The 21,901-nt window shown below is 38.6% G+C and overlaps 1 protein-coding gene across 1 annotated transcript; it reads right to left on the bottom strand.

Moving 5' to 3' along the window:
• Nucleotides 1–1,940: 1,940 nt before the first annotated feature.
• trpc4a (transient receptor potential cation channel, subfamily C, member 4a) lies at nucleotides 1,941–19,420 on the bottom strand. Its single transcript, XM_053331104.1, has 14 exons — nucleotides 19,247–19,420; nucleotides 18,493–18,711; nucleotides 14,529–14,669; nucleotides 13,776–13,952; nucleotides 12,806–13,006; nucleotides 6,197–6,542; nucleotides 5,625–5,764; nucleotides 5,337–5,537; nucleotides 5,096–5,217; nucleotides 4,667–4,862; nucleotides 4,376–4,570; nucleotides 3,650–3,691; nucleotides 3,110–3,199; nucleotides 1,941–2,633 (listed from the first exon to the last, which is right to left on the bottom strand). Exons 1-14 carry the CDS (start codon nucleotides 19,403–19,405, stop codon nucleotides 1,941–1,943), a joined length of 2,922 nt encoding a protein of 973 aa, XP_053187079.1. The 5' UTR covers nucleotides 19,406–19,420.
• Nucleotides 19,421–21,901: the final 2,481 nt, after the last annotated feature.

Raw genomic sequence — 21,901 nt, 5'->3', positions numbered from 1 at the left:
TTTGAAGCCAAGATTTCTGTTGGGCTTTTCTCCTGTACCATAATTGCATCGTTTGTTTCTTCAGCCACTGAAAGTCATTAAGAAGTGTTTGACTACCTGGTTTGAACATCACATTCTCACACACAAGCATTCATCTTCAAAGGACAAAACAAAAGCCAGAGAAAATAGTGTAAGTCAATTTTGCACCGAAAGGAAACACTTTAAAGTTGGCAACAGGCTTTTGGGACCTCCATTTACAGAAACTGAGAGCAAAGTGGAAACAGGGCAGAAACATCCAGACTACACAAAAGGCAGTGTCACATGTGAAGACTCAAAACCACAAAAGCCATTAAATAAACAACATAAACTGAGGCTCAAATTGTAGAATAGGTTTTACATTCATTGCAGGGTTCCTTGAGCAAAAGTCTCCCTGCTCCCAAAAACGTTTAAGTCTAAAGAAACAATGATTGCAGGACACATTATATCTGATTCTGGCTTGTACCTCAATTCAAATATAAATGAAAAGTAAAACATCAATATAAAGTTTATATATCTGTCTTTTAAATCTTCAGAAGTGTTACACTAAGCAGTGTACATTAAGCATTTTGTAAAGTGGAAAGAATCCAGATGTATAATTATACTTTACGCACTCATAAATATTCATAATACAAAGCAATACTCATAACACAAAGCATTTTAATAATGACTTATAACATCAAGTATCATCATACTTTATGATTGCTGATTGCTCACAGACTTTGCATGGATCATAGTCTATTATAATTCTTATAATTATAAAACATCATATTGATTTATAATGAGCATTTATGATTTTATAATCACAAGACATGGACGTCATAGAAAATGTTGAAGCTGAATATACAGGTATAACACAACAGGTTAACTCCAGACACAAACACAGCCATGTATTTCCTGTTTAATAAAAAGGTTTCCACAATGAGTCTTTACTAGTGAATGTTTGTGTCTGTATCCATCCCCAATCTGCACTGAACAAAAGAAACAAAGCCATTAATGAGTGTATTTTTGAGTTTATTTTTAATCTATGTTTTATTCTCTATAACACCATTCGTTCAAACTAACATGACATCTAAAGGTACTATTTAAAAACAGCAAATTCAATCAAAATAACAAGTTTATTTTCTGCAGTAGTGATAAAACGTGAATAATATTTTGCTTTAAATAGTTCATAGGCTGTGTTCATATTGTATATCTCCCATTATCCTTTGAATGCCAGTCGGCCACGCTCTCCAGTAGCTTACATACAAGAATACTTGTCATGAACTGTCAGTGTTAAATGCACAATGAACAAGAATCACAATCCCAGGTTTTTGCATAGAAAAACATTGACAGAATTGTTGTTGCATGATCCGAGCTTTGCACATTTTTAAATACAGTATGCAAGTGTAAAGTGTGTAAAGTGCAGAGAGAGACAGTGTAAGGCAGAGATTCACAGAATACATCTATTGCTCTAGTGAGATTAGGATGAGGAGAGTTAAGCAGTGTACAGGAAAGGAAAAGAGGTAGAGAAAGATTGGTGAAGGAGAGAGTATGGTGAACGATGGATACGTCGATAATAAAAGAGGAAATTATGAGTTTCAGGAAATAATTATTTTCCAATCATCTGTAGGGAAGAGATAAGATGAAATGACTTTATCATAAGATCTAAATCCTTGCAATGCTCACATAGTTCTATTCACCTTTACTGTGTCTGCACTGCTAATATAACAGCATTAAACACACCGAAGGCCTCCCTGAGTCTCCAAAGATCAAAACTGATCATTAGTTTCGTAATAACTGGAAAAGTTAGACTCTTTGCAAAACAAACAATAACACTTACATTTCTGACACAGCTATCCTCGCTTGAAGCTCACATTGATTGTCAGTCTCTCTGTCCTCAGCCCAGCATTTATTCGTCCTGTATGTTCATGTATCATCACAGCTTATGCATCTTCACTGGATGACCCAGAAAAACATCCATCAGCTACGGAGTCACTGTGGGATGTGCTCTCTTTGTCTTTATCCTCGGTTTCTTTTTCTCCACCATCCTGCTCTCTTTTTTCATTTGGGGCCTCAATCGCTGTAGCCACTTCCTTCTTTTCCATCTCCAGGAGTCCTTTCTCATCCTTACTCATTGTTGTGTGCTCTCTGTCCTGCTCCTCTCTGTCTGAGCCCACAGATTCCCCTTCTTCCTCAGACAAAGAGTACATCTTTCTAGAATTCTCTCCAGCGCCTGACGTGGCTTCGTTGCTACCCCAGTGGCGTTTCTGGAACAAGCCAAAGTCAGTGATATCTTTGGGGAAGTTTCTTCTCTGGCTTGACTTTTCACTGGAGCTCTCATCAGAGACCAGTGCCAAGAGTCCGTTAGGTAGACCGTTGAAGGCTTCTGGTGGCCTCGGTGAGGTTGTCGAACTGCACTGTTTGAGGATGGATGTGGTGATCTTGAATCGGTTGAGTTTGCTTTTTGCCTGGCTACTCGGTGGACAGGGAGAAACCTTGAGTGAGGCATTGGGGTAAGCAAGACTGGACTCCACTGAGCTGGCACTGGCCTTTCTTTCCCCCTGTAGAGCAGGTTTCCCTGTCTTCACCATGCCCATCACCTCATAACGAAAACTGGAGATATCTTGTTTCAGCTCCTGAAAGAGCAAAGCAGAAAGTGAGCTCCCCTGTTAAAGTAATTTACGCTTTTTATTAAACTATCAGTGCAAATTGGTTACAAAGCGAACAGAAACATTTTAATATTGCAGCTTTGGGGATGATTCATTTCTTTCCAAGATTCAAATCACAGCTGGCAAACAAACAAAGTCTGCATTCCGGTGTTATACTTACAAAAATAAAATAAAATGTTATGTTACTAACAAACCAAAATACCAGATCCTCAAACCTAACTTGTTTTTTTGGTCACCCGTGCACAGAAACAATCACATTATAAGTTGATACTACTATTTTGCTAGAAATGGACATGTGGATTTTATGGGTTTTTCACTGAAAACACTTGCCTGCTGTGACCATAGAGAGTGAACTAAACAGTATAAACAATCCATTGTTGATATGAAAATGTTGATTATAACAGCTTTAAGTCTTATTATTTCTCTGTAAGAATCAAGCCTACCTTAAAGTTCTCTTCAGTCAGGCCTTCCTCTGTCTTGGCATCTCTGATCATGGCAGCAACATAACGTTTCACCAAGTTTCTCAGTACCTCCTACGTCAGTGAAAAATATGCCATAAACAGGGCAAGCTTTGAACACGAGAAACTCTTCTAATATTAAATAAAAATGTCACCTCAACACAAAACTCACAGTCAATCAGTCAGGAAGAAGATGGCACTATATGAACAAAAGAAAACAAATAAATTGAAAGCTAGATCTCCTATAATAACACTACTAGCCCCCCACTGAGGTGGACAAATAGGAAATTCATTACAAAGACCAACAAAACATTCCACTGAGTGTAACTGTCTGGACTATTGAATGAGACATCGCAAAAGCGATCTAGTGAAAGACTGAAATTGAACATTTTAAAAAGGCAGTCGAAATGCAGATTGTGTGAGCTGTCACTCACATGCACACACACGCGCACACACACACACACACACACACACACACACACACACACACACACACACACACACACACACACACACTACATTTACCTGATACTGATGGTTTATCCTCAGGTTCTCCGCTGCTCGCCTCTGCACAGACATCAGATATCAGAAAGGTTGAGTTGTTGAGTTAGTGTCAGAGTGGAAAATAAGAGAAAAAACTAAACACAATTCTTCACAGTAAAATACATTTGTATTTGTAAACTTGTTGGTGTGTCACTACATGTGGCCCCTTAGTGTTGAATCACACAAAAAGTAAAAAACAAAAACAAAAGATCTCTAAAATAAGATTTCTCTCATTTGAAAAATGTATTCTACTCTGCAACTAACAATTCATTTCATTATTGATTTAAATGTCTATGGTAGTGTCGTCAAATTCCTCATTAGTCCAAAACCCAAAATATATACAGTTTGTTTTAAATGATAAAGAAAAGTAGCAAGTCCTCATATTTGAGAAACAGAGAACTTCTGGAATGCTATTCTTTTAATTAACAGTAACTGAATTTAATAATCAATTACCAAATAGCTCCTGATTAATTCGGCTCCACAGCTCTTACAAAATGACTGGCGGCACAAATTAGAGGACATCATGCTGGGGTATTGTGTCTAGGTTGACAAAATAATAGCACCTCACTAGACCTTGATCAGGAAAATCCTGTTTAACATTTTAGTACAAACCTCTACCCACACTCCTGTTTCATAAGTTTGCTCTTCAATCTCCTTTCTATCTGTGAGAAACACATAAAGCATTAATACATTTGACGCCTGACTTACCCCAAGTGTTCCAAAGGTTTCAGGGCGCTTAGAGTGCGTCCTCTGGCACACCCGCTTCTTAATCCAGCACATGAGGTACCAGAATGATTTGGGGCTGGGAATGATGTTGAATGGGGGCGGCAGAGTGGCCCCTTCTTCAAAGTAACTCATCCACAACTTTGTCCTGGCAAACTTCCACTCAATGTCTGCATGATCCTGAAATCAAGGTTAGGACATATTAGAAAAGTAGAGCTTGTGTTTAATAGATTATTTATTGGCTTTTTGTTCACAGTATGTTTGATCTGTGCTCACAGCAATGTGCTGGTAGGAGTTGTTCATCATGGCTATGAGCATGTTGAGGAGCACCACCAGTGAGATGATGTTATAGGTGCCGAACATGGTGGCGCCGACAAACTCAGTGAACTGATGGTCCGCGTCGACATTGGTCACATACAGGCTGATCAGACCAAAAATAGACCAGAAGAGAGACTGCAGGGTCTCAAATAACCTGCAAAGGGAAGATACACGTTTTAAAATTGTCTGTAAGTTACTCACATAAATATGATGCGTTGTCATTTTTGGGTGAAAAAACATAATTTCTAATCATAACTGAAACTGTTTCAAAGGTTTTCACACAGTAACAGCAATAAATACACAGACGTAGCTTTCTTTTTGTGCTGTTGACTTTCACACCATCACACTGATACACATGTGAACGAGTTAAGATTCATGTGAACTCACGTGGAGAAAGCGTTATTCTGTTCTACACATCGGATACCCTTGCATTTGCCCCTCTCATCTGAAGCCTTGGTCTCATAGTAAAAGTACAGCTGGTTGAGTCCATTAGCGAAGGCCAGTAGGACCTGAAGAAAGACAGTGTGTGCATAGCAGATGCAATTATTTAAGCCAGTCTGTGTCTTTGTCATATTTACTGTGCACATGTTTGCATTCCTGGCCTGTGTGCAGTTATTTGTGTGGTTACCAGACAGTAGATGAAGAGGAACTTCAAAATGTCTAGAAGCATTCTCCCCAGAGAGATCTGCAGAGGCCCCAGATGAGAGTTGGCTGTGAACAGTGAGATGAGACGCAGGGAGCTGAAAATGTTGGCTATGGCAAACACTGCCTCAGCTACTAGTGTTGGGTGCCACATCTCCCACTGGTTCCTGGGTTTACTGCCACTGTACTGAACAGGACAAAGGATGAGGAACAGATAAAGTGAGAACACACTACACCTTGTCTATTCTAGTGCCATTCATAGATTATTGGTTACCTTAGTGTAGGCTACAATCTTGAGGGAGATGGTGGCCAGGTATAAAGAGTTCATGACAAAGTCCATCAGGTTCCACCAGTCGTGTACATAGTCTTGGAAACCACCATCCCACATTTGCTTGATCTCTGCCCAGATGAATCCTAGAAATATAGAGACTGTCTGATCATGTGCACAAACAATAACCTTAAACCATGGACATGGAAATGAAAAAGGTATATGGAGTTTGGGGGCATCCAGTAAATAAATCCATAAATTAAACAACTAGCCCTTTTTGTTTCCAATTGGTCTTAATTTGCTATATCTCTGATTTATGTCCCTCATTTTTCTTCTCAGTAGTAACATTGGCTGCTGGGTATCATAGTAATTGGAGAAATCTACCATCACAAACTGATGGAGAAAACACGGTTTGTATAATATGACTACGAACAAACTTTTTAAAAATGGGTGATGCCTTTTTTTCTTGTTATTTTCATATATTATTATGATTAATAATGCTAACCAATCACTGATCATATTTCCACTTAATCAACCAGTCTCATCTATCTCAGTGCCCTCAGTTAACTTGTACTTACCCAGCACCCAGGGCAGGATCATCCACTCCACAGTGGTTGGTGCGGGGCCCTGCCTGTCCTGCCTGTCCTGCTCTGTGGTGACAATGTGTTGCGAGGCGAGGAGCAACAGGAACAGAAAGGTCAGGTAGGACGCTGTGTGGCATATGAACTTGATGAAAGGCTTGCGGATGAAGAGGCCGTAACGACTCTTGGGAACAATGAGGTAGCAGATAGCAAACAAAGGGTAGAGGAGGCCGATGAAAACACAGGTGAAGAACTTCCCTGCCCAGTGGCGCCGTCTCCAGCCAGGGAACTCATCATACCAGCGTGATGCCAAGAGCTGCTGGCAGTTTGGCTGCGCTACAAACTTCAATAAGAAAAGAGAGGAGAGAGATGTATTTTCTGTTTCATCCTCTTATGCACTCATCTAAGGTACAATTCTAGCATGTTAGCGTGCTGGGAGACAGAACCCTATTCAGTGACACTAAGCAGAACTACAGCTGTATTGTAGGATTGCCTCAGCCAAATGGATTGAAGCAACAACATCCATCTGGTGACAATCTGGATCTATCTGTGATACATCCCTGTTACAAAAGAAAAAAAGTAACTCATATGTTATAAATAAATAAATAAATAAATAAATGAATATTTAAAAAATAAATAAATAAATAAATCTACCAACATGGGCACACAAGCAAGCACACCAAATGTTGTGAAATATCACACTGAGCCACCACATCAAAGTCAAAGTGTCGAACCGCATCGGTAAGTGCCAATTCACCAACTCTGCAGTCGTGTTACCATGGGAACCAGAAATCCCTACTTGCGTGTGAGTTGGAGTAGAATGGCTCATATTGCCATACATCAACTACAGTATAAACACATAACTTGAGAGGAAATGCATACAGGGAATACACATGGATTCTTTTTCCAAATGAGAGAGACTTCTAAACATAAACCTTATTAGAGAAAAATAGTCTAACCTCATTAGGTTGTACCGAAAATCTAAAGCAGACCCCTGGGTGCAGGCTTGGCCTTGTTATGAAGTACTGTATCTCAGAAAATAATAAAAATCCAGCAGCAGCTTTAAATCGATTTGTTCTGTGTATTTAAAGAAAGCGTCAGTCACTTTTATCACAATTGTTTTGTAGCAGGTGTTTGGACTTTTGGGGCACAATGACATGACATGGAATTAATGAAATAATTAATCATATTTGGCTTACAGGCAAAAACAACATTACTAGTTCACATCTTTCACTGCTTGTCAGAGTATTATTCCTAATTAATCACAGTAAACAAGAGGTACTTGAGCTGTCTGATGTCTTGCCTTAATCACCATGATATATTAAACACAGACAGTGATGCTGATGAGGTCAATTAAGCTAATTCATGTTATAATTAGAAAATGTATCCATGCTAATTTATTTGTCATAGCACATGGGCTGTAATACTATCATTTAAACGCAAATTAGTTACCATATGATGGAAATCTGTGATCAAAATAAAAAGGTTTTATTTACTTATTTTATTCACACTATTTAATTTTACACAGAGAAAGAAGAACATATTTGAATCAGTTTACTGAGCAAATGTAGCAAGCTCTATTCCAAATAAATCAAATATTTCTGTCAAGCAGCTGGTGAAATACATGTTTCAGATGCTTTAGCAGGTTAGAAAGATCAAGAAACAGCTAAGCAATTTACATAAAACAGAATACAATATAAATATATATGCTTCAATGATTTTGAGAAAATAATGGAGGCTAAAATACTTAATTTCCTTTATTTAACACCAACCTTCATAAAACAAATCTGCTAACTACCCAGTTTTGAAACACCACTTACAACCTCCTTTACTGTAACATCTATTTGCTCTACATAAATATTTTTCTACAGTTTTTATCTCTGTTTCCTGGGTGAGAAGATCCAAACCTCTCTTATGGCACCCTCCCATACACTGTCACTATCACTGACAAAACTCATGAGTGGTGGCTAAGTGGTAGCTTATTCACACAAGCACAACTCAAACACCATCTCTCCATGGTCTCAAGTCCATTAAGTCAAGTGTCCACTCCATAGTCAACTGTCCAAAAGTGGCAGGTTGGTGCTTATCACTGAGTGACAATTGAGGATGCTTTCTCGCTCTGTGAAGACACGTTTAACAGCAGCTCTGCTAGAATGTTTCTGCACTTTCACAGACAGAATCACTTTCAGATTTACAAGTTCAAATACAATGTGAAAACATAGTTTTTTAATGAGTATAAAATGATTATTTCAAATGTTTTTCAAAAGAAGAATAAAGTTTTCTCAATATAGCACTCTCCATATCACTATTTCATTTTTGAAAAGCCATGAATTTACACATTTTCTGGTTTGTGTGTGTAAGATTGTTAGAGTATGCACAGTGTAAGTTTATGATTTGATTTTTATTCTTGCATTGCATGTATACAGAAAGATTTGTTGTGTTTACTTGTATAGTCATCATCCATTTATACATGTTACAAATGAATCAGTCAGCCTTCGAATCTAAAGGCTACAAACCTCTCCATCTGTACATAAGCTTCAAGGCCAAATTTAGCATTAGAGTAGAGTCAACACACATAGCTGATCATACAGTGTGTCACCTTTAATGCTACTGAACTGGAGTGTTGGTGGACTGTGCTGCTAAAACAGCACAAATGTGAAAGCTGGCACTGAAAATATCCATTTTCAAAATGTAGCAATATGTACAATATGAACTGAATACTACTAAAAAAGCGCATAAGAATAACTGTCCAACTTTCTCATAGCAACTTACTTACTTACTCCTGAAACTTATTAGAACAAGTGAAAACATGTGGGCAATAGTGTAAGATTGTTTTTGTATGAGAACTGCAACTCAAAGGCTGAATATTGCTGAGCACTGAACACTGACTTGTGAAGGTACCAGTGAAAAGATACCAGTATTTGTCAAAGTGGATTGAGTGCTAATGGTCATTTACTACATACAAAACACTTAGTATTATTGTTTAATGGAGACTTAAAAAAACATTTAAAATACTGAATTGCAGTTTTTATGAGATATCACAAGGGGGCAACGTCAAACTACAGCATATAAAATTGAAAGGTTTCCCATGGCGCCTTTGAGAACATTGTGAGTTTTCACTCACACTTTTGATTATTCAGTGTACTTACATTTCTGCAAGCACATTGTAAAAGAGAGTAATCCACTGTTGATACCCTCAGGATGGTAAAGGGGATGATCAGCAGTTGGATGTGTATGTGTTGCTTATCATATTTAGCTTATTTGGCCTCCCGCTGCATGAGCAGACTTCTCTGTTAGCTCAGCTCTTTAGATGGGAGGCCTGTGGAGATTTCTCTTTAGACTATTATCAATTGCCTTTCTACAGTAAACCCTGGGAGCACAGAGGCTGCAAATCCAGAAAACACACACAGATGAAAAGACAAATAGGTTACAACAAAAATGAACAAGTGTGCACACAGACACTCACAGGCATAAGAGGGTTAAGAAGAGTCTGTCTTTCAGTATTCAGTTGAAACACTACAACCTCATCAACAGTCAGCTTTATTTAACAAAAACATCACACATTCAGACTGAGTGTCGCTCCAATTATAGGAGCGTGAGTGTTTGTCTCAAAATCTCTGAAAGAAATGAGTGGTGATCACGCCGCAGACAAAATACTGTGAACATGAGTCGAATTAACCTTTCCAGTCCAACTAAGTGTCCACTTCACGCCCAATGCCTTGCAGGGAGCAAAACCCTGTCTGGCTTAAAGATTATCTGTCACAAGCACAAGGCCATTTCTATAAATACCTCTGTATGTGTGTGTGTGTGTGTGCGTGTGTATGTGAACATTTACATTCTACAGATGTCATCATGCTTTCTCAAGAGACTGCAGCTAAACGTCAGATTCTCATTTGAGAAGCATTTCAGTCATTTCCCTTCTTTAAATCAAGTAATAGTTTACAAAACCACGCAAAATGCCACCCAAACACCTTCTGGCAAAGTGCTGACAAAGTAACTGTTCATTTCACATAGCTCCCTTCACAAGACTTCACATGCTGCAAAGCTACAGTACAAGCAGCAGCTACATCATTACTCTGCATACAATCAATACTATAAATAATCGCTGCTTTGTCTAAAGTGAGTCTGTGATGATTTATGAGTCCCATTATTTTCTTAAACCGAGTAAAAAAATCTCCCAATGTAGTAAGGTTGTGTTTCTAATAGAAATACATGAATTTCAAGGTTTTTTTCTAGAAAGCAAGTCCTAAAAGAAGAAAGAATAGGGCAGTGATCTTCAATGGCAGATTTTGATTTTATTTTAGGGAATCAGTTACAGACAAAAATGACTTGATAAAAAGAGGGTTTTTATGTTCAAATCCATCAATCACTCTCTAATACCTTCTTGCAGCACACACACCCGTCTACTGCCAGTGCAATGGAATGAACCTTTCCAGGAGAATAACTTTGCCTTGAAATGACTGCTAACAAGTCTAGGTAGCTAGGATATTTATCATTTTAAAAGGGCATCTGGGTGGATTGTTACATATATCACAGTCCTCCATCAAAGTCAAGTGTGATCGAAGGGTATTATAGATGGGATGCAGGTGAAGGGCATATTGAGACAGCTCCTGGATAATTAAAGCACTCCTGTGGAGAGGAGATGAGTGGTGGGACAGTTGTGGGAAAGGTTGTTTACCATGTGTGCGATGAAAGATTGGCTGCTAGCAGCAGAGAGGTTGGGTAACATGAGGGAGACTGTCCATCATTATGTCCACCTGTGGACTTCCATTACTCTAAATTGTCCTTTTGTGACTCAACATGCTCATCTGCCAATCTGTGTCTCATGATGTGCAACAATTGGATGGATGAAGAAGGAGACAGCGATGTCATAAATCGAGACTCTTACAAAAGCGTGTCTGCACTGACAGCCAGGCAGAGCTTCCAGCAAAAGACAGTTGAATGAATTACAGGTCGCTCCTGGGAGTAATGTGTCTGCTTCTTCATCATTTCTGCTTCACTTTTATATTCAGTGGAACAATTTTGCAGTGTAATATGTATTTAACTTTTTTGCCTGAGGAAGCTTTCTGCCTCCATATTTTAGCAACTTTATCAAAAACCAGCCTTCCTGCAACTTCCAGGCAACACAGAAAAACATGACTCTTACATCAGTTATTTGATTTTCTGATCATTTTTATTGACCAGCTAAATATATAGTAAAAGTAGATAATTGAGATTGAGATTCCAGCCATAACTAAGTAATTAGTCATCAGTTAAAATGAGTTTGAATGCTACAAAGACACATCTCACTAAACCATAGACAATCAAGGTTTATATATACTGTGTACATAGGAATTAATATGCACCTTTAAATGAGCTTTTTTCCTTTCTAATTGTTCATTGCTCTACCCACTGTAAGAAGGTTTCTCACACAATAGAAACAAAACTATGAAATCAGTGGAACATAAAAGGAAGTGTTGCTGTGGAGTTATCAGGTTTGAACCATTTCCCCTAAAAATTATTTATGTGTTTAAAATGCAGTTCATGTCCTAAAGAGCTGCGAGATGAAACAGCCCAATTTACTCTCTAGGAAACCGAAACTGGAATGTAATAGCAATTAATGCTTAATAACCATCTACTTAAGAACAGATATACAGGACATGTTCTGCATTAAACGTTGGAGACTATATAGTTTGGAGGCAATGAAATACAGCAGCAGCTTTCAAAACATAATGACCATATATCATATCTTTTGCATTTATCATTTAGTTTTTACCTTAATTCCTCGAAGTGTACATGTTGGTTCAAATCTAATCAAATCTGTCACCTCTGTGGCCTGCCAGAAAACAGATAAGGTCCTGTCCAAACCAGTGTCTGGTTTCATTAAAGAGAACCTGATGCTAATCTAACATCATTACACCAGTTCATCTTGGCTGGCAGTGGCACCTGTGAGAGAACATTTAGTAATGGCTCAGTACAGCAAAAACTTGAGGCTTGGCAGTCCTTCACCTGATGTACAGTGCAGTGGAGGTTGCTAGGGGCAAGCTTCACAACAAACTGTAGATAATGTAGTAAACAATACCAGACAGTATATGATAAAAGAGCAAAAGAGAAATGTGTAAAAAAAGATGTGATTTCTTATTTATTTTGAGTGTGTGTTGACTACAGCCGCAACAATTAGTCAATAATTGAATAGCTGATCAACATTAAATTAATCACTGACTATTTTGATCATTGATTGACATTTTTAAAGAAAACATGTCAAAATTCTCTGGTTCCAGCTCATCAACTGTGAATATTTTCTGTTTTCTTATTTGATTGTAAACTGAGTATCTTTGTGGACATTTGAGAATGTCACCTTTGGGAAACAGTGATGACACTTTATACACCAAACAACGAACCGATTAATTGAGAAAATAATCAGCAAATAATTCAAAACTAAAAAATCACGAGTTAACTTGTTTTAACGGTGATATAATGGCAACATGAAAATCATATTAAGTATAGATGTCTTGCTGTAGCAGTCACTCATTCACACAACTCAGAAAGCTATGGATTAGTCTGTAATCATATACCGATGATTGATATTAACATTATGCTCCAATAGTACACATCATGCCTCTTTACCTCTTTTTGGTGGTACTTTATAGCTAGTTTGAGTCTTGCCAGGTCACTGTTGCCCTCTTCCTCCAATAAGTTGATGTCATCTCTGTAGTTGAGGATCATCTCCAGCTCTCTGGAACTCCTTGTCTGGTCCAAGAGGTCCTTGGCAAACTGTTTGCACTGCTGAGACAGCTCCTCATACTCTGATTTGAACTCATTCTCTACCTGAAACACAGGGTGGGAGTGTATACAGTATACAGATAGCACTACACATTAAATGTTCTAGAAAGTGAGCGTGGGAGCTGGGATATAAATCAAAGATAATCTCAAAGTATGTCTAGAAAGTTGAATCAACTCTTTTGTGTCATGATGCTGTTTCAAATTCTTTTCATCATATATTACCTACGAATATGTTTTCATCTCTCAAATAAAATAGGATGAGTGTAGTGCACAAAATGTTGAACTAAACTGAATTAAAATGCATTTAATTAGTCTCTGGAAATACGCAGACCCCAGAGACTGATATAACAGCGACAATGTGATCAACCATTAGGAAATGCTTCTATTTTGATTTAATTAAAGCAACTGAGATATTCTCACTTTTATTACTTGGTGCATTAAGTTGTACTAAAAAAGTTCAGAGAAATAAGGAGTGATAAAATTCAATAATAGATTTAGATCAATCTAAACTGGAAACATCATAAACCAGAGCAGACCAGGATCCAGTTTTGTGATTATATGAATACATTTTCATAGCTGACCCCTGTGTATTTTTCATTATGAAATGAAACCAACAGCAATTTATATTCATACTGATATGCCTGCCTAATAAATTGACATGCCATTGAATGTCACATAATGGTATAATGAAAGCTGCTCAGCGTGCAGAGGTTAATTAATCCAACATCCATCCAGCTAATATTTCAGCTCTTTCAAATCCAATCGTTCCAAATGATGTGTTGGCTTCACTATTAGCCTGCTCTCTTTTCCTCACCTTGCTGAGCTCCTGCAGCTCCCAGCTGAGCCTGAACGCAGTGAGGAAGGGATCCTCACTGGAGAGTGCAATTAGTGATGGACTCGACAGAGCTTTGTAGATGTTGAGGCGTGAGCGCGAGTGCCGCAGGCTGTCCACGTCTGAGCTAGAAACACACTCCACACAGTTACAGCGCACCTGCAACACATCAAACAAACCAAGGACACATTTTAATGAGGCTCACCAGTGTTTAGTAATAGATCATGTTCCAGTCTAGTGATGCAGGCACTGTGTCTATTATGTCAAGTAAATACTCTGTCATGCCTGGGTATATTATATAGTATTACCTATTCAGCATTCAGATCCAGTCAGACCCATACAAAAATTGTCAGCATATTTAAACTTTTTATTGACTTTTTTGACTTACAGTTTTTTTTGTTGTTGAAAAGAAGCATTTTTTGAGCATCAGAAATTATATTTGATTGTGCATTTAATAAATAAAATCTTATGTCAAACACTTTATGGTATGTATGCATACCATACTTTATACCCAGTATGTAAATAACTTATTGATTGATTCTATTACCTTTTTTACACTTTAAAACCCCACTGGATAATGTCAAACATGTGCTGTAATTAAGCTGCAAACAACGCTTGTACTTATTCCCTTAGAGGTTGCTGACCTTCCAGAACAATAAGATTTGAGGCTGATGCGAAACAGCGAAACACAAATACAAATACATACAATTGACACCACAAATCAGCTTGGCCCACCTCATGTGGCTGCGGCATAGACACTCCTTTCTGCACCAGCAGCTTGATAATTTCATAGTTGTTGGTGTGTGCAGCGAGGATGATGGGAGTGATGTCGGGGGTGAAGTCAGAGAACTGCTTGTCCAATAAGATTGGAGGAACCTTTCAGGGAAGACAAGAGAACAAAAGCTTCGATCACACATGTATTGAATGAAGCTTTAGAAGCAGGATATTTGGCCTTGGCCTCGTGATAGATTCTCGCCTTTTCCTCCCTGTCTGTCAGGTTTAACTGACACGCTCAGAGCACTGTAGACGTAATTGGTTTGTTTAAGCACAGAGCAGAGTGCAGTTCAAAGGTCTCCAGCAGTGGAGTAAAATGGCATAACCAGGATCAGGAAAACAGTCTTTGGGGTTTTTGGCAGCTGCAGTGAAAACTGTTCAAATACCAGTGAGAAATACTACCCTTGGTCAAAGTCACACACAACATGCCATTTGTATTGAGATGCAACAGTAGAGGCCACAGTGTAGGAAAAGCATCAGTATTCCACACATTTCAGAGGGAATCATTATTCTCAGAAAGAAACTCATTCCACCTATCCTCCTTATCATCCACTCCAGCAAAGCCGTTTTGCTATTCCCATGTCAGTCAGTAGGAATACACGGCTGCAGGCTGCAGAGGAATAAGATGGCCCTTTTCACTTCTTTTAATTGAAGGCCTATTATCTGATTCAGTGGTGAGGGAGAGAAGGGGAGGAGAGAGAGGGAAGAGAGTCAGAGAATAGCTGGAGGATAAACATGCGATAAGTAAGGACCCATTTAGGACCCATTTAGCTTGAGCATAGCTGGGAATAATGGGCTGTAGTTGTAGTATAGTTGTGGAGCTTAACCAAGACTAATGTTGAAGACTTGAGAGACTAGTAGTTTGAAGGAAAATATTCTCTCTACTGTATATGCTCATAATCTAAACTGACTCACACACACAGAAAATTGTCATTCTGACCTGAATGCTTGATACCAAAATTGACTTTTCTTTCTCAGTACCTTAAAATACTGAAAAAAATAAAAATGTTGATATTGATCTCTCAGAGGTAAATAAGTATTCTCATCTAATAGCACAATATAATCTGCAAGCAGCATGAGGCTTTCCAATGGCACTTTTCCACATGACAAGACATAAGTGACAGTACAACAGAATGACAGGCCGACAAGTGAGGCGACAAGGGACAAATGAGAAAAACTCTACTTGAGTGCTTTAAACCTGCAGTGCGGAACTTTTACATATAAATTAAAGTCTGCTAGGTTCAACCATTTCCAAATGAGTTCACACATTGGATTGGAATATCACCACCAGATAAATCTCTCTGTATTCCACATTATACTGGAGAATTGAATCTGGTGTCGGACTTTACATTCCCACACTGGTGGCATGAATGCATACTGCATATGCTCCGGGGGCTGAGCATGCACACTAGAGAATAACTTGCGGTTAGCTCTCTCCAACTTGAATGAGAATAAATAATTTAATCATGTGACTCTTCCAAAGGTTATTGGACTGAATGGATCAAGTGAAACAAGTCTTTTCGTGGGGGTTGTGTGACAACACAACAATGTATCCATGTTTTACAGCCATTTGTAGTTTTCATTTCATTCTAAAAATGCCTAAAAGTGACCAACAATAGATGTAAATGCAGTGCACAAGTCACATTTAAGACAAGGGCTGATATTTACTCTTTTATATATTCATCCCAAAAGTCATTTTTAACACACTAAGGATACTACTTACCTGTGTAGATTACTCTCAGTTTCAAAGGGTGGCAAAAAGCCATGTCTGAGAGTCATCATTTCACAGAGGAGCATGATCTAATAAGTTATAAACTCTGTTCTCCATGTGGGAGGAGGTGGGACATCAAATAATCTACATCAAACATCCTTGGCCTGTGCCCAGGCACAGAGCAGGAGGAGTGCAGGCTTGTAGATGTGAAGTTATGATAAAAGTGGAGAAAAGAAATGGAATTATAGCCCACTCGTCCGTGTAATGCATATTTGTTGCTCACATTAGAGGCACTCGCCATCCGCATATTGATTAAAAATGCAACATTAGCATCTGCTGGCTGTGAGGCTTCACAGTGTGCTGCACTTCTGTTTTCACTGTGGTCTTTTTTAAGCCTCCACATTGCTTTTCACCTGTCATCCTACACAATCACATATGCTGTTTAGAGAAATGTTGGCGAAAATGGGACACTGAGCAGTTTTATATCTGGATGACAATGCAGAAATGAACTTCAAGTCTTTACTTATGTTTACTTTACATCATGCTGTGATATGAACATATTGTCTGAAGGAGAGGGATTCCCTTACATAACTGTCTTGGTATGTATGCACATATGCAACACTACAACACACCCAAAGGCCTTTCCAATTTAGAAATACAGTGAGCTACAGTATTTGTGTCTCTGACACATGCATATCTACACTCAGGGAATAATACATGAGGCTGTTTAAAAAGCTGATATCCGATGCCCTCCTCTATGGAAAACAAATAAGCCACCGCTATTTGCGAGATTATTTCCAAAACATCATTCCAGCAGCCGGCAAAATAAAAAGACAAATACAAACAATTCCAGAAGAGCATGAAATGAATCTTCTTATTAATAAGTCTTCGAGAAAACACAGGCAACAAATCTGATGCGCTTTTCCCAGACAGCCTTTTAATATAATAAGTGAGTTTCTCTTGGAGAGATATGATAGCGCCAGAATTATCTATTCTCTAAACCTACTTATACGATGGGAAGGAGCTCTATCTTGCGAAGGCATTAAGGTAAAGAGGAAATGTGGCAGCTGATAGATTTCACAGCTGAGGGGTTTGGACAGGAAATTCTGGCCTCTGTATCTCCATTTAAACCAAATCCATTTAACACATAAGCCTAAACTATCGCTTCATCTTATGCTTCATATCTGCAACACTTGTGCTATCTTTTTCTTTTGCCCAATACATTCTTCTCTTTTCCTCTATTTATTCATTTTTTCTCTATTTCTCTATTTTTTTCTCTATTTTACTTGAGTGGTTTAGTGTGCATCACTATTAGAGATAGAGAAAGCATATGAAGCATGTATGCAGTATAACAACATGCCCTCCTGTACTTAAGTGGAGGGCAAAGGGTCACCATTCTGAAATGTATTAGATGGTATCTGTTTTTTGATACTGTAATAAAACATTTTACAGGAAATTCTCAACAACTAGAGGGAGGGATTTGTGCTGTGTTCTCAAACCGTTCAGCATCCTTACAGCATTTAACAAAAAAAAAAGATCAAATAAAATCATGAATACACTATAACTTTGGACAAAATACACGTGTTATTCTCTGCCAGTGAACATACTTGTTCCCTTATCCAAATGACAAAAGCTTCTAAAGACAGCTTTTGCCTTTGTTGTTGCCAACAACACTAGGTCATTATTTTGGATGGCACAAAAAGCTTGAGGCAAATGCGAGAAGCTTACAAGTTATACAATGAGTACATGCATTTTATTGACTGATGATGCACACTATCATTCAGCTAGATCTGAAATTTCTCTTGGGATCTGGCATGTGAGCCACTGTGCCTGTGGCTGCTGTAGATCCTGTTGTTTGGTTTTAAGATGGCATTACTTTAGCCTCATGATCAGTTTTGTAGGGTCTGAAAAACAGCAAGAATGGAGTTTTTGTTATGGGAGCATAACTGACAAAGGTCCCCTCAAAATTCAAGAAAATAATTGCTACTAAATCTACAAAAAATTAAGAAAAAATGTATGCTGAGGTCATTCTAAAAGTTCCAATTAAAAAAAAGGAATATATTTCTTTTGGAGTAAGATGCATATCAGTAAACCAATGTTTCTCTTAGCACCCCCAAGCCTTGTTAGCTGCTTCCTATCTGCACCCTGAACACCGGCATGAATAAAGTGCTCTTTATTTTAAACTCATTCCATTCCCCTCAGTCCCCTTCTTACCTGCATGCCGCCACTAGGCTTCTTGTGATTTAGCAGCAGCTCCACAGCCCCCACCACTTCCTTACGAATAGCATGTAGGAGGGCATCGCCGATGTAGACGTTGAAGCTCAGTACGAGCTCAATGATTTCTAGGTTCTCGTTCTCAATGGCAATCAGCAGAGCTGTGCGGCCAAGAGGGTCGATGCAGTTGATGTTGATCTTGAAGTAGATCTCTGCCTCCTGACAAAATTAATAAGGAACAGTCATTTTTACAGTCAAAGTCTTTAGAAGACTGAAGACAGAAAAACTGTTTGCAGCAGTGACCCCTTTTGTCCTCCAACTCAGTATGGCAACTTAGGTGTGCAAATTCAAATGGCTATTGCATTATGTCATCAGTGATTTGCAGAGGACACTGTGATACAGTGCAGCTAAAGTTTGATTTTTCTGAACTTTCTTTTCTGCAACTCATTGTACAACAATTGTATTATTAACTGCATTAATCTAATATATATCCCCCTTTTTAACAATGTTTCGGCCATCCTAGGTTTTTCGGACTCTAGCAACAAGTGTCAAATTAAAAGGTAAATAAAGACATGAGATGTTCCTGGAAATTATCATCATGGTCGCACATTGCCTATATTTTTTTCTAAATCAGTCCAATTTGATCACACCTTTAGTATCAATCCATCCATTCATCATTTAGAGTTTCAATAGCTGTATTAATTCATCCACCTACCAAACTAACCATCCATTCATGCAAGAGACACATACACACCTCAAGAGCCTGTTTGACACTAGCATAGTCCCCCTTCTCCACAGCTCCAAGGTAGGCCTTCTCCAGCGGTGACAGCTCTGACTCAGCCCGTACTATTCTCAGCGGGATGCGGTCCCGGTACGAGGAGCTGTCAGTCCGCCGGTAGTACAGCTGTGACATCTCCCTGGGCTTCAGCTTAACAGCTCCCTGCTAACACTGCTACTGATGCTTCCAGGCTGGGGGAGTTTACACTAGAGGGGACAGGGACAAAGGTGTTACAGGATGAATGCACATGTTGTTGTTATTATCAGCTTCCAGAGGACAGCAAAGATGAAAAAGACAGAACAAGTGGAAGGAGAAAGCGGTGGTAGGATTATATGAAAGGAGACATGAAGCGGATGCCTTATCCCTGGTCATTCATATGATCTGTGTAATACCTGCAACTGGAGCGAAAAAAGTCTGTAGTATAAAGGAAAATTACAGATTTTAAAATCTGAATTGAATTTGAGTACATTAACTGTGGTAACTTTGGAGCAGTTTTTCCTTTTGCCTTCCGAGGGCCTCGCATTTCTCCAAATTTTGTTGTTACACAGATGTACTAAAAGAGAAGATACAAAAGATATTAAAGTTAGTAAGAGATACTTTAAAAAATAGAAAATTAGAAGGGTAGAAAAGCACCTCTCATCCCTACATTGTTTTCTTGGTTAAGGTCAGGTAATTCTATACTAAATTGAGCTACGGCACAATTTGCTTCACCAAGAGACACCATGATAGTGAGAGTCCTGAAGTGTTGCAGCTGAAACGGATGCTAATATATTTATTCTTGAGTTACCAGCAGCTTTAGTTAATGTCATTAACGATACTTCCTAATTCATTGACTGCAGATGACTTAGTGGTTGCCTGGTGACAGCAAAGGGAGACTTGTGGCACTTTTGCCTGTGCTTCCTCTCAAAAACAAGCCCTCACAGTGACACAGTGACATTCACACTGTGCAGTGCGATCATCAGTAGTGAGATCTCACCACATGATCCCCAAAGTATGCTGTCATAATCAAATACCATTCATGAATAAGATGAGTGATGTTTAAACTGACATTAAAAGTAGTGAACTGTGTCATGTTCATATTTAAAATGAGGTAAGCCTCTATTTGGATATGGATCCCCTCACACTATGCAACCATGAATCAGTGTTTACAATAAGTCGACCATCACTGCTGAGCAGATGCACAAAAAGTTAATTTAAGAACAAAGGATGAGCTATTCTCACACCTCTTTAATTTTAGGATTTACAGTCATAGGGGACTAAGAGGATAAGTGAACAGGGGATAAAGTAAATGGAACAGGTGAGAAATAAGAAGTGGTGAGTCAAAACATTTAATGTGATGAAATGGGAAAAGTTATGTGTTACTAAATGCAAAAAATAAATTAGTCCAAGTAGCAAGTGCTTAAACATCCCCTCTCTCTTTAACCACAGTCTCAGGACAACTTACTGCTACATGTCTTATATTAAATAATGAGTGGATTAAGCAGGCTTGCAGCAGTCCCTTTGGTTTATGTGAAACTTGTTTTTTTTAAAGCAGGCAGTAATTAATAATGGGACTGTTTAGCATTTGCACTAACAACCTTAATGCCTGATGCGCTGCAGGCAGAGATGTAAGACGGCTGAAATTCAGAACACAAAAAGTGAAGGAACAACATGCAATTCACTGCCAGCTGGTGTTTCTCATCAATGTTTTCTTCAAATCATGTCACCTGTCATCTCCTCTTACAGTCAAAGGTGCCACTTTAGTGTAGAAATGTTCACCATACCCTCTAATTTCCCTCCATGAAAAGATCATTTCATAAAAAGGAAGATTTTCTACACTCATAACTTTATCCTCCTTGCGTGCCCTTTTGGTAGCAGATTTGATTTTCACACCTCATATGAGATCCCAGGCTTTAGTTTTGACACTGCTGTGGCCCTTGGTGGAACAATAAGTATCTTTAAATCTTCTGAACTGGCCACATGGGGACCCTGCAATCACCCCCACTGAATTACTTTAATCTTGAGAAGGCAAAATGAAAATCAGGCACTGTGCAGAGGAAGTGTATGCACTACAGTAAGGCAGACTCAGTAGAATCATTAGGGGTTCAATACAGGAGTTGATTTTATTGATAAACGGTTATTTCCCCAACAATTAATTAGTTTATTTCACTTGTATGTGTGTCTTTGTTGTGATTGTAGGAGTCATTGTTCCAGTGAGGAATATTAATGTTAATGTCAAAGGTAGTCCTTATTTGAGACATGTCATTATCAGGTGACGTCACAAGCTATATTGGTGATATCACCTCAGCAAAGTATATGATTGTTCTTGTGTGTCATTCTAATTTGGCTTTTTCCATTAACACACACACACACACACACACACACACACACACACACACACACATACACATACATCCACTACACTGTAAAGTAACAGGTATCAGCAAGAGGATCTGGTCTGTTGATATCTTGTGTGTGTGGTGGTTATTGAAACATAGACATACACCCAGCCTTCTGTACAGAGGGCTCCCTCCTTTCTTCTACTGTAGTAATCAGTTTTCTGGAATCAATACATGTTTTAGAAATAGAAAATCTGAGATGTTTTGTTACACAAAGAGCGCACCACCACGAAAGTGTGTTGGCAGGTAGCTA

Source organism: Scomber japonicus, chromosome 13 (assembly GCF_027409825.1).
Source record: "Scomber japonicus isolate fScoJap1 chromosome 13, fScoJap1.pri, whole genome shotgun sequence".
Lineage (NCBI taxonomy): Eukaryota > Metazoa > Chordata > Actinopteri > Scombriformes > Scombridae > Scomber > Scomber japonicus.
Note: the sequence above shows the minus strand (reverse complement) of the source record. Positions and strands in the feature narration are given on the sequence as shown.